The 13070-nt window shown below is 49.6% G+C and overlaps 2 protein-coding genes across 2 annotated transcripts in view; one reads left to right on the forward strand and one right to left on the reverse strand.

Annotated features, from left to right (window-relative positions):
- The window catches only part of CIART (circadian associated repressor of transcription), a 469491-nt gene that overhangs the window by 197438 nt on the left and 258983 nt on the right, over nucleotides 1–13070 (forward strand). The gene's annotated exons all lie outside the window — the stretch shown is intronic.
- Nucleotides 1–13070, reverse strand: part of CA14 (carbonic anhydrase 14) — a 199684-nt gene that overhangs the window by 137578 nt on the left and 49036 nt on the right. The window contains exon 3 of the mRNA XM_078670381.1: nucleotides 7092–7271. Within this exon, the coding sequence (XP_078526507.1) occupies nucleotides 7092–7271 (180 nt within the window). The remainder of the gene's footprint in view (nucleotides 1–7091; nucleotides 7272–13070) is intronic.

Here is a 13070-nt window from a genome sequence, read left to right on the forward strand (position 1 = left end):
AGCGTTCAACATTTTTTTGGGTGAGAAGAACAAGCAAAGTTGCAAGCTTTGCGCATCAGAGATATTGCTTCCGGGTAATAACATGCATTGGAGATCAGCTGTAAGAAGAGCAAGAACGTAGAGGTATTCGAGAATATATGACGTTACAAAGCAAACAATTACAGTGCATGCTTTTACATCGCAGTTTTTACAGCGCAACTACCATTACATCGCATGATTTTACAATGCATACCATTACAATGCATTTTTTAAAACTATAATTACAACGCATTCCATTACAACGTATACCATTGCAACGCATATCATTACACCACATAATACTTTTAGTGCAACAGTAGGGTAAGTGTTGGATAGCGTAGGGGGAAAATTTACTATTCCCACTCCAGTGAGTGCAACAGTAGGGAAAATATTGGATAGCGTAGGGGTACAAATTACTAATCCCACTCCAGTGAGTGCAACAGTAGGGAAAGGGTTGGATAGCGTAGGGGTAAAAATTACTATTCCCAACCACCCCAAAACCTATGCCCACCCTAAAACTTAATAATCTCCATTACTAACCTCATAATGCATTGTGATGGCATGTGTTGTAATGGCATGCGTTGTAATGCCCGGTTACTCACCGGTAATATCCATTACTCCGAGTCCTGGTCCCCCGTCCCATTCTTTATACGTGAGCAGCTAGTCTGCTCCACAGAAACCCCTACCTAGCTGAGCTGTTTGCACTTCCCCCTATGATGACGTCACCATCACGTGACTATATAGGGGGAAGTCCATCAAATCAACATCCTGAAAATACCAAAGAAAACCAGAATGAAAAACACAGACAATCACCCAAACAAAAACCCAAACCAGGGAGGGAGGGAAGGGCTCAGGAATAGGACGGGGAGACCAGGACTCGGAGTACTGGATATTACCGGTGAGCAACCGGGCATTACCTCCTCGTCCTGTCTCCCCGTCCCATTCCTTATACGTGAGCCCATACCCAAGCACACGGTGATTGACAGAAAAAAACAGACCACACAGGTTCGAGAAAACAAACAGGTCCATTTAATTCACAGAAAACAGTACAATTCAAACATCATGCACCCCAGAAAGGACAAGAGCCCCAAAGGCAGCAGAGGCCGCCATCCCCAACTGAAGCCGGTAATGGGTAACAAAAGTATGGGGAGAAGCCCATGTGGCAGCATTGCAAATGTCCCTCAAGGAAGCCCCCTTGAACATGGCCCAGGAGGACGACATGCTCCGAGTCGACCGACCCTGAACAGAAGAAGGCAGAGGACAGTGGGCAGAGTCATAAGAGGAAACCACAGCACCCCGGACCCACTGAGACAAAGTGGACAAGGAAGGACGAAGCCCCAGCCCCGAGAGGCCATAGGTGACAAAGAGGGAATGTACATGTATTTATATAGCGCAAAATCACCGACACGGTATCTAAGCGCTTGCTTAGGGAACCCGTCCTGGTATTCCCCTGTGAGAAACCCCGGCAGGGTGTCCACAAGGTGAAAGCCAGGCATCCCGCCGCGAGGGGCCGTAGTGGAGATTAAGCAAGCTATTGCCCAGAGTCACAGAGTGTGACCCCGTGAGTCGAGTAGGCACCGGAGCGAGAATTGTCGAGTCCGTGGAATTTTTGAGCCCGAGACCCGCCGAGGCGGGGAATCAAACCCTGGTCCACGGTCGATCTCAGCTTCCGGGTCTGCCCCCTCTAACCACTGAGCCATGCTTCTCCTTCCTGAAGGCAGCCGTACGCTCCAAGTAGATGCGGAGAGCCCTCAGCACATCCAAAGAATGGAGGAGCACCTTCTCGGGAGAGGCAGGAGCCGGAAAAAACACAGGGAGAACAATATCCTCCCGACAGTGAAAGGAAGACACCACCTTAGGGAGAAAGAACTGACTCGGACGGAGAATCACCTTATCCTCGCAAAAGCGCAAGAAGGGCGGGGAAGCCATCAGCACCCCAATCTCACCAACCCGCCGGCCAGAAGTAATGGCCACCAGGAAAATAACCTTAGCAGAAAGGAACTTCAGGGCCACGGAGTCCAAAGGCTCGAAAGGAGGACCCGTCAAAGCCCGCAGAACCAGGGGAAGATCCCAAGGAGGCACAGGAGAACGGGAGTCAGGATGCTGAAGCAAGAAACTAGACAGAGGCAACGGAGGAACCCCGAAAAACAAGAATGGCAGCCCAATGAGCCCGCAGGGAAGAAACAGCAAGTCCCAGGAGGAAACCATCCCGCAGGAAGTCCAACACCCTCACCGCCTCACAGGAGGCAGAAGAGAGACCCTTCCCAAGGCACCAAGAAGGGAAACTCTTCCAGTGACGGGCATACGATTTCAAAGTGGAAGGACGCCGAGAAAGCTGAAGACAATGGGCAACCTCCACCGAGCAACCCAGATCCAGCAAACTCAACCTCTCAAGTGCCAAACCCCCAGCTGGAGGCGACGCAGGGAGGCAAGGCCGAGAAGAGGAACCCTCAGAGAGGAGGGACACAGGGGAAACCGCCAATGAGGGCGAACAGAAAAGGCCAGCAGAAGGGGGTACCAAGACCGCCGAGACCATTCCGGAACAACCAGGAGAACCTCCGCCCGATCCCAACGAATCTTCCGGAGGACCCTCGGAATTAAGGCAAATGGAGGGAAGGCAAATAGCAGACCCCTCGACCCAGGAATCGAGAAAGCATCAGTGGCCCACGCCAGCGGAGAGGGAAAGATGCTGCAAAACTGAGGAAGAAGGGCGGATTCCTCAGAGGCAAAAAGATCCAGCCAAGGACGGCCGAACCGGAGGACAATCAGATCGAACAGATCCGGGGACAGACAGATGGACACTGAGGACGGGAACACCCGGCTCAAAGAGTCCGCAGGCCCATTCTCCTTCCCCGGAACATAGACCGCCGTCAGAGACAAGAGGTTCGACTCGGCCCACAGGCCGATCTTCCGGGAAAGGAGAAACAGGGCACGACACATGCCCCCCTGGTGATTCACATAAGCACGAACCACCTGATTGTCGGTCTGCACAGAGACCGCCTGACCCCGAAGGAGAGGAGTGAACCAAAGAAGAGCCAACCAAACCGCCCTCAACTCCTTCCAGTTCGACGACTGGAGGGACTCGAAGCTGGACCACCGACCCTGAGCCTTGGAGGCACCCAGAACGGCACCCCACCCCAGAGCACTGGCATCCGTGGACAAAACGACCACAGACTGAGGAGGAAGGAGATCGAACCCCCTGGAAAGAGAGAGAGGGGACAACCACCACTGGAGATCCGCCCGAATCCCCGGAGTGACAGGGATCAGAGTCTCGTAATCCAAGGAGGCAGGATCCCAGTGCGACAGGACATAATGCAACAGGGGGTACAGATGCAGCCTGGACCAAGGAAGGAGATGCAGAGTGGACGCCATCTCCCCCTGACTCCGCAACCAGAGACGGGCAGACACCCAGGATTGGGACAGAAGCCAGGAAAGGTGACGAAACAAAGTCAACTGTCGCTCCGGCGAGAGAAAAACCATGTCCATGTCCATTCTGAAGAGAGCCCCCAGGAATTTCAGGGACTGGGAGGGCACCAGGGAGGATTTCCTGTGGTTGATAAGGAACCCAAAGGACCCCAGCAGAAGACACACCCGGTCCACATCCAACAGAGCCTGCGAAAAAGAAGGAGAGACAATCAACCAGTCATCCAGGTAAGGAAAAACCAGCAGCCCCATGGAAGGAAGAATACCCACCAGAGGGGCCAACAGCTTGGTGAACACCCTGGGCACCGATGAAAGGCCGAATGGGAGCACCCTGAACTGAAAATGCCGGTTCCCCACAGCAAACCGGAGGAAACCCTGGTCGTCCGGATGGACAGGAACATGAAGATAAGCATCCTTCAGGTCCAGGGATGCCAGGAAGCCACCCGGAAGGACCAGAGGCCGGATGGACTGGAGAGTCACCATCTTGAAAGGACGATGGAGCACGAAGCGATTGACCCGCTTCAGATCCAAGACAGGCCGAAGATCCGAAGTGTCCCTTTTGGAAACCAGAAAGAGAATGGAGTAGCACCCCATGCCCCTCTCCAGAGGAGGCACCTCCACAATAGCCCGCTTCTCCAATAGGAGCCGTACGCCGGCCAACAAAGCATCTCTCCGCAGAGGAAGACGGGGCAGAGGGGTCCGAACAAAACCCGGAGGAGGAGGAGAGGAAAACTCGAGCCGGCAACCCTTCGAAACAGTCCGAACCGCCCAGGCATCCGGAACCGACAACCACTGGGCTCGGAAGGACTGAAGGCGACCACCAACCGGCAAAGGCAGAGAGTCATTGGGAAGAGGAGGAAGCGGCGGCGGCAACACCAGCAGCGGCCCGGGGCTTGGCACTTCCAGGGGCCCCCCGGCCACTACCCCTGCCACGAAAGGGCTGAGAAGCGCCACGAGCAGGAGGCCCAAAGGCGCGACGGTGACCAAACCCACGTCCCCGGGAAGGGGGGCGGACAGGAGCCACCAGCTTGCGATTCTCCGCAGATTGTTTGACCAAATCCTCCAACCGAGGACCGAAAACCTTGGAACCTTCAAAAGGCAACTTAAGTAGGACCGACTTCTGCGAAGAGTCTGCCTTCCAGGAACGCATCCAAATATGACGACGGGCAGCGATGGAAGCACCAGAAGCAGCCGCCACCGCCCCCAAATTGTCAAAGGAAATATCCGACAGGTACCTAACCTGCTGCTCCATCAAAGACAAAAGAGGAGTGGCATCCTCACCGTCCTGCAGCAGAACCGACAGGGACTGGAAATCCTTAAGGAGCGACTGAACCATATAGTTGGAATAGGCAGTCGCACGGACGGAAAAATTGGAAGAAGCATAAGAACGCTTCACAGCACCCTCAATCCGCTTATCCACAGCGTCCGTAGGCAGGGCGTCCTCAGAAACGACCAAACCCTGAGAAGAGAGGCCAGCCATCAGATTATCCACCTTCACAGCCTGAGGGAACTCAGCAGAAAAACCCTCCAGAGGGTAACACCGAGACAGGAAACGAGGAAAAGCAGACTTGCCCACCTCCTGCCATTTGTGGGACAACACCTTGCGAATAGCACCGTGCAAAGGCAAAGAATCCGGAGCAGGCTGGACATATTGCGTGAAGAAGTCATCCTCCAAAACATCAGCGGCAGGAGGAGAGAACCCCAAATTGGACCTAACATGTGCGAACAGTTCAGTGAGCTCAGCACCCTGAACAAAACGTCCACGCACACCCTCATCCTCCTCAGGACCCAAGTCATCCTCAGGGTCAGCCTGTGGATCCACAGAAACACGAGGTCTCTTGGGAGGAGGACCAGCCGCATCCCTAGCCAGGAAAGCAGCAGCCACAGCCTCACCGACAAGGAGGCGCAGGGCATCCAGAGGGGATGCAGAAGAAGAAGCCTCAGCATCCATCAAAGCACAAGTCCAAAAACCACAACAACAAGCAAAAACAAGGACAAAAAAACATCCAAGAAGGACCCCATATATACAGGACGAGGACCCGAACACCTGTGGCAGGAAAGGCAATGGGCCGGCATAAAAAAGCCCAATCAGCAGCCAACACGCCCCCAAATGCACAAAAAAATGGAGCGCCACAACACCAGCTCCTGCAAAGCCCCAGCCCGCTAAAGCAGGGCGAAAAAGGACCGGAGGAAACCCAGGGACGGCCGCTGGAGCAGGCCAACCAGAGCCCGGTGAGTGAAAACACAAAAAACGGCCGCTAACGCGAGCCGCGTGTACAAACAGTGCCCCAAAACAGAGACGGCCGCTAACGCGAGCCGCGTGCAAAACAACAGCCCCAAAATCAAGAGGCAACGCGGGGGGAGCAGAAGCGCGAGAAGAAAAGGCGCCCGCTAAAGCACGCCGCCGACTACAAACACAACAGCAGGGAACTCACCCGAAAAAACGGCAGCCCCGAACAGCACAGCCAGGAACGCGGTCTCAGGATCGCAGAAAAAAAAGAACAGGATGTTGATTTGATGCACTTCCCCCTATATAGTCACATGATGGTGACGTCATCATAGGGGGAAATGCAAACAGCTCAGCTAGGTAGGGGTTTCTGTGGAGCAGACTAGCTGCTCACGTATAAGGAATGGGACGGGGAGACAGGACGAGGAGGTAATGGTATGTGTTGTAATGGCATGCGTTGTTATGGCATGCATTGTTATGGCATGCGATGTAAAGGCACTTGCATTGTAAAAATTGCTTTGTAAAGGCATTGCGATGTAATGCCTACTTTGTAATGGACGTTTCCCATATACCACCTCATCTCTGGCTGGGATGGACCAGGGTTTCTGGCCCCAGCCGGACGCAGACTTGCGCAGACGGGCTCAGAAGGGCCTGCCTTAGGCACGCCATCAGCGCGTCCACTGCGCATCCGACCAGCCCTCATTTTTAACACCGTACCTCAGTGCAGCTAAACTGCTCAAAACCAGAAATGAATACAAGATTCACGCTCTTTCCCTCCGCACAATCGGCACACCGTGGAACAGGGATGGAGCATTGCAAAGTGAGGCTGGTAAGATCTAAATGAGCAAAGTATAAAATGTAAAGTGTGCAAGCTTTATAAAGTTAAAACAATCAGAACATTAAAACAGCAAATGCTGATTCAGTAATGAAAAGTCAGCTAGAATCGGAGCAGCGTACCAGCTATCTACCTTAAGCTCACTACCTCAATGCTAGGTCTTTAGGCATAGCACTGTTGTATAAGAGATGCATATTTTAGGAGAAGACCCTCGGTTAAGATATGAATACATTCCGTGTAGCTAAAAAATACACCTTGAAATATTAGTTCTTAGGATGGGGTTGAACATATAAGAATGTTTGAAATTACTAATGAACTACAATAGAGAAAGCATGTAATATGAAAACATATGTAACAAAAATGATATATTTTAATATCAATTGGTCTTAATTAAATTCTATATTAAGTGTTGACAGTTGCCCAGCAGTTCATTACAACTAAGATGATATATAGTTAAAATGCTTTATATGACTACTTAATTTGTTTTTTATGTTTTCTTTTTGTAGTTCCTATCTGCATAAACAATCGTTTTATTTGTGCATATCTTTTTTTTATTTCAAAGACAATAAAAGGGATGCTGATCAGTACCTGTATGCCCCGTGTTGCTGAGCAGAAATCGGGGGTCTTCAGGGCTCCTGTACCCCTCAGGCTGGATCGGTGGTAGGGAGGGCTCATATTCCACATCGGAAGTCTGGATGTTGATTGGGGACTGAGCGGTACCCCCACAATCTGGGTACGTGTCCGGCCAGTGATGCTGTCCATGCGGGCCTTCAAAATAGAACGCCAGCAGCATGTTAGTATCCAAAGAGAGGAATAGCAATGCAAAATTCTTTATCATAATCTTGTACGGTTGTCTCAGCACCATCTCTGCAGGTGCTACCACTGTGAAAAATGTCCCGCTTTCATGGTGGCCAGCCTTGCCTTTGATAGCGAGGGTCTTGTCCAACACCCTCTCTCCAACCCACAGACAATCGCAGGCCACCTGCACCCACGCCGCATTCCAGAATTTAAGAAATAATATGGCACGATACTAGATACAAAATATAAAAATAACAGCATTCTTTTTCCCTTCCTTTCAACACCAGCATTCCGTTTTCATGCAATATGGAACCCAGGATCAGAAAATTCATATTTGGGAGGATGAATCCACAAATTGGCCTGACACTTGCAGAACACTGTGACATTCAGGGCGATATTTTTATCAGCAATTGGTCCGTTTTCGAGTCATAGCGGATGCTTTCTGTACCATAAGGACAGCCTGCAATAACCATAACATAACATGTGTATTTGTAAAGCGCACTTTCACCCATAGGTCTCTTGGCGCTGAATAACACATGTTCATTGTTACCCAACTCAATGGTACTCATTTTATCACCCTCAGATGGATGATAGGCTGAGTGAACCAGCCGGGATTTGAACCTGTGAGCATGAGGTCGAACACAGGCCCCTAAAATGGACGCATTAGTCCACTGAGCCAACAGACCCACCATGCAAGTGCAATCTTTCTGTAAATGGGCTTGTTCTGAATCCCATGAAACATTTACCAAGGCTGCCTCTATCAAGGGCAAACATGTGGGTGGCCCCTCTGTCGCATCTTTGTGGTCTTTATGGGGCTGGAGGGTTTTACTATAGATCGCTGCATTCAGTGGATGCTTCTGGGCTGCTTCTCTGTCGCTCCTGGGTGGACTATATAAACCCCCTTACCCTAGGAAGAAAATACTGAAACACGACTGTTAAATGGTCATCAATAAACACTGTATGTGACTTAAAGGAACTGGACTTTAGGGTATTGCCTCCTTGATGTATACCCTTCCTTTGCAAATTGCCCAGTTAATTTGGTGGGCTGTTTGCCCAATGGCAACTCAAAGCCAAGAAGGCCGGGTATACCCGGGGCAGGGGCGGCTCTAGGCTCATGGCAGCCCTGGGCAGGGGGCGTAGGTAGGGGGCCCCAGAAGAGGGGCTCCAGGCGGCATGGAGCCCCCCGGAGGTCAGGAAGGTGGAACAGAGCCGGAGGCCACCAAATCCCTGCCAGGGGCCGCCTAGCAAATATGTATCCATCCTCAGAGGATTATTATATTAAGGATATATATTGGCGTGGCAGCCCCTGGGGTTTGGCGGCCCTGTGCAGGTACACATTTCCCACACTGCAATTGAACAATATTCCTACCAAGCCCCCTCCTGTAGTGGAGTGTGGCACCCAGCCACCAATATGCATTGCTACCTCATCAGATGTATTGAATTGCAGGGTTGGATTGGTAACGCGGGCACTCGGGCAATGGTCGAGGGGCCAGTGGTCAGTCCCAGCTGTGGGCTGCTTTTTTTAGAGTCTGGGGGCCGATTTGGGCGGTGTCTGTGTTGTTTGGGTGCCGGCAGAGGCCCATGGGGGGGACCTGAGTGGCCTTTCTGGATCCAGATGGGCGTCCGTTACCGCCCTTTTATCAATGGGCAGAGGTGTCACTCCCTATCTCTCGCCGGGCCTGCCCATTAATGTATGCAGATTGAGCGGGGGCAGGGGGCCTAAGCAGAAGTGGCCTCACTTGTTTTAAGTTGTGTTTCAGCAGTGTGAACTAATCCGTTCATTTTTTAATCCCCCCCCCTTTTTTTTAAATAAAATATGTGGGCCACTTTTTTTTAGCGTGCCTGTGCCGATTTTTAATCTCAATCCAACCCTGTTGAAGCAGTATATAAAGGCAACTCCAATACCTTACTAGTACACTCACTCTGTCCCAGTGAACACTGATCCTTCATCCTGGCACCATATCTCTGCATCAGTGTAAGCCTGTCATTCATCCTGGCTCTCTTCCTCTGCATCAGTGAACACGTGTCCCTCATCTTGAATCTTCGCTTTGTGTCTTACCGTACAAGGCTTTCCATAGGCTTGCATTGGGGTCCTCTTACCCTTCACGCTGGTAGTGTAACTCAGCTTTGGTTTACTATTATCCTACAATATTTTACCCAAACGAGGCCTAGGCTACTCTTAGTTTTCATAGTGCGCACTAGCTCTGAATCCATGTACTCGGACAAATTTCCCCAATTCTCTCACACTATTCTCAATACATCGATTCATTTGTTTTGCTCTGATGGTGTATCTGACCTTATATTTGTCTCACTACCTCTCCCCATGTAAACGTGCAATGGCTTAAAGCCCCACTGTGAATGATTCTTCCTTCTGCTCTTCGAAAGGGCACCAATCGCAGGTGTCTCATTCCCCGGGGAGGTGCATCAGATTCAGGCTTTCTTCTGCCTTCTGAATGTGCTCGACATGTAGACAGATCTCTCCCTGCAAATATGCTACAACTGAAGAGTAGCCTCTCCCAGGTGATGCTCGGGGTCTGTAAACCAGCTTCTGGTTTGTGAATGTGTGAGCCCTGCAGACTGCTCCCCCCCAGGGTGTTTCTTCCTTTTAATACTTTTCTTTTGCAACCAGTGCTTAATTTGTGCCAGTGGTTTCCGGTGCTAGGCACTGGCACTTAATTCCCAACACCGGCACTAATGACAGCTCACCACATGGTGGTGCTGTCTGTCTAATTTTAAGATGCACTCAAACACAGTGTTCACTAATGCAATATACATTAAAATGAATACAACCAGCCACCCATGGCATTCTTATAGCTTTGGGTGGCCTGGACTAGTGTAAGTTGTCAAACTTGTAGGAGTGCGATGTTAGTAGTTGTGCTGGTACTGTCATTGGCAGCACTGGCTAGGGCAGTGGGTGGTGCTAGCGGCAGTGGCCTCCTGAGGAGAGCCCTGGCACCTGCTTTGTAACAGATTAACCACTGTTTGCAACAACTTTCTTAGCCATCAAGGCAATACAGGCTGTGAAAGTCCCTAAAATCAGTCAACCTTTCTGCATCCACAGAGAGAGCGAATCAGACGTGCAATCCTGAGCACTGGGTTATAACCTCATGATCTTAGCCAGACACCTAGACATGCAGTGGGTGCCTCGGCTGGTCTGCCAGCTACCTCATCTCGAATATAAAAGAGGCCCCTTTGAATATGATGCCTGGAATCTTCCCTGCGGCACGTGAAGATCCTGTTCTTGAGGGAAAGACCCCATGGACACATTCCTACCTGCTGTTAAAGAGCGAGCTTTCTGCCCTTTTGTTCCCGACCCTATCACTGTGGGGATAGCCCTGCCCTTGGATCTCTAAGACGCTTCTGAGGAGTTCTGCATTACTTTTGAGTGGTCCTCATGGCTGTGTATCTCTCCACTACTCTGCTCCTTCAGGTTCAGGCTGGGCATCTGCCTGTAGTCAAGGTGCTGAAGGATCTCCTCTGACCAAGCATCTAAAATGTGCTCTACCAAACGTAGTCTAAAAAGATGGCCATAGCCTTATACACCTTCATGCGTTCATTCAAATGTTTAGTGGCACTATGTGTTCTTGTGTTGTTTCTTAATTGTGTCTTTACATTTGCTCCAGTATTAGTGGGTGCCTCCAAACCCTCCTTCCAAGGGCCTCCAACAGGCTCCCATGGGTTTCTGCTCACTTTCATTCAGTTTCTTATCACCTTAATTGCAATGAGAGTCAACCGGTGCAGTAACCAGGCTGCCTTCTCTTAAACACCCGGTTCGCTACCTCCCACGCCTACTTCCCATGAAGCCTGCCTTGCCTGTGCATCACTTCCTCCAGACTGCTCAGCTACCCTGTCCTTGTGGGTGTGATCCAAGGACATAAAGGAAGGCGGAGGGGACAGACACCAGTTCTTTGAAGGTCTCTAAATTCAGCTTATTTACTTCAAGCGAATTCTTAACAAGTGCTCTATTGAGACTATTTATTTGACCGCCCATCTCCATCTGTTTTGTATGGAGGTAGAACGTATGGTTATGTCTGCAGAAGTGGGCGGGTTCTGGTAGTATGAGTCACTTACAGAATGATACCTCTATGGTTGTGGCTCTGCTGTGCCTGGTACAATAACAGCACAGAGACTGTCTGATTGGTGGTCTGGTGAGGCAGAGAACATCTCAAAAGAAACAACTGACCAAATAAATCCTAGAGATATCGACTCCATGGATAGGTCTAGAGCTGTCTACATTGTTGAAGGTCCTTTCAAGGAGCACTGAGAGACAGCAGGCATGTAGACTGACCGGTAGTGGCATGGCCATGGGTACACCTTCTTTCCTACCCCCAGCCTTGAGAGGACAGGCAGAATGCTACTCTTGCAGGAGATATGTCCAGATCAGCTGTAGTATTTCAAACTGTTGGAATGGGGGCACAACTTATATTCATAGAGCGGCTACACTGCTAACTGGATTGGCAAAGCCAACAGGTCCAGCTTTCCCAAGTTGGTGCTATTTATTTTACTACTTATTGAAAGCATCCACCACATAAAAAGACAAAATGCAGCCATTTAAACGTGGGCATCATATGCTTGTCTGAAAAATGTAAAAATTAAAAAACATTCATGATGTGGCCATTATACTCGTGATTTTTTTAAAATAATAAGCCTTTCAGATGTGGCAGCTAAAATGATATAAGTTCACGTAAATACGTCAAAACATCACTTTAAAAGGAGATAGCAAATACATTAGCATCTAGCTGGTCACCCAAAGTGTACGCAAAATGAATGGCTGTTCTCGAAAGCCCGATATGAAAAAAAGTATTAAAAAAATACCTTGGGAACCAGATTTGCCAATGAATAGAAATGAACTCTGTTTAAGGGCATGTGAACAACATACACAGGCTTTTTGCAGCCACTCAAAGTGAAGGGGGGCAGCGGGTAAAGTGTGCTAACTCATTGTCCCATGCAGTACACTGTGGTGGGCGGAAGCAAAATGTGGCTGACAAGTTAACAGGCCAATGGATGAAATCTACACCAAAAGTCCTTCTTTGTATGTAAATTATGTATGTTTTTTTGGGGCAAACAGTAGACTGGCAAGACAGTTAAAGCTGTCTCAAAGGCCAGACATAAAATACTTGAGCACCTGCTACTACAGCCTGTTGCATCTACGCAGTCTTTTTTCGGCGTGGGAAAGTTACAAAGTGTATTCCAAGTCCCAAGTCAGACAATTTGAGTAGCAGCATTCTCATGCAGCCATATGAAGTGAACTAAGCGTCAACTATGGTTTGTGGGCAACAGCAGTTGCTGTTGTAGACAGGATTCTACAGGTTCCTTTCTACCCTAAAGACAGGAAAGAGAAATATGTATTTTGCTGGTGGAAGGAAACAATAGACCTCTCCAATGGTATATGAACATATTATGTACTTAAAAAAAAGTTATTTAATGCAGCCTTCGAGTATTCCCATTTTATAGATGGCCCGGGTGAGAGCTCTCTAAAACACATTGTCCACACTACCACTTAGAGTATAGGAGCTGGTGTCTCAGTGGTCACATGATTTAGGAGCTACCTAGACTTGGTCAGAAATATTGGACCTGCTATGAAAGTTGTAATTGTAATGGAAAAATGTGACTGAAAACGGATACTACAAATAACTTAATTCCAAGTGTGAGGAATAGTGGTGTATTAAATGGTGTAGTTGTGCGACCTCACTGTGGAATACACTCACAAAACCAATTTGGGTCCAGTCAGGCTCGTTTGCTAAACTTTAGCCCAAACCTGGGTAGCTG

Source organism: Lissotriton helveticus, chromosome 12 (genome assembly GCF_964261635.1).
Source record: "Lissotriton helveticus chromosome 12, aLisHel1.1, whole genome shotgun sequence".
Lineage (NCBI taxonomy): Eukaryota > Metazoa > Chordata > Amphibia > Caudata > Salamandridae > Lissotriton > Lissotriton helveticus.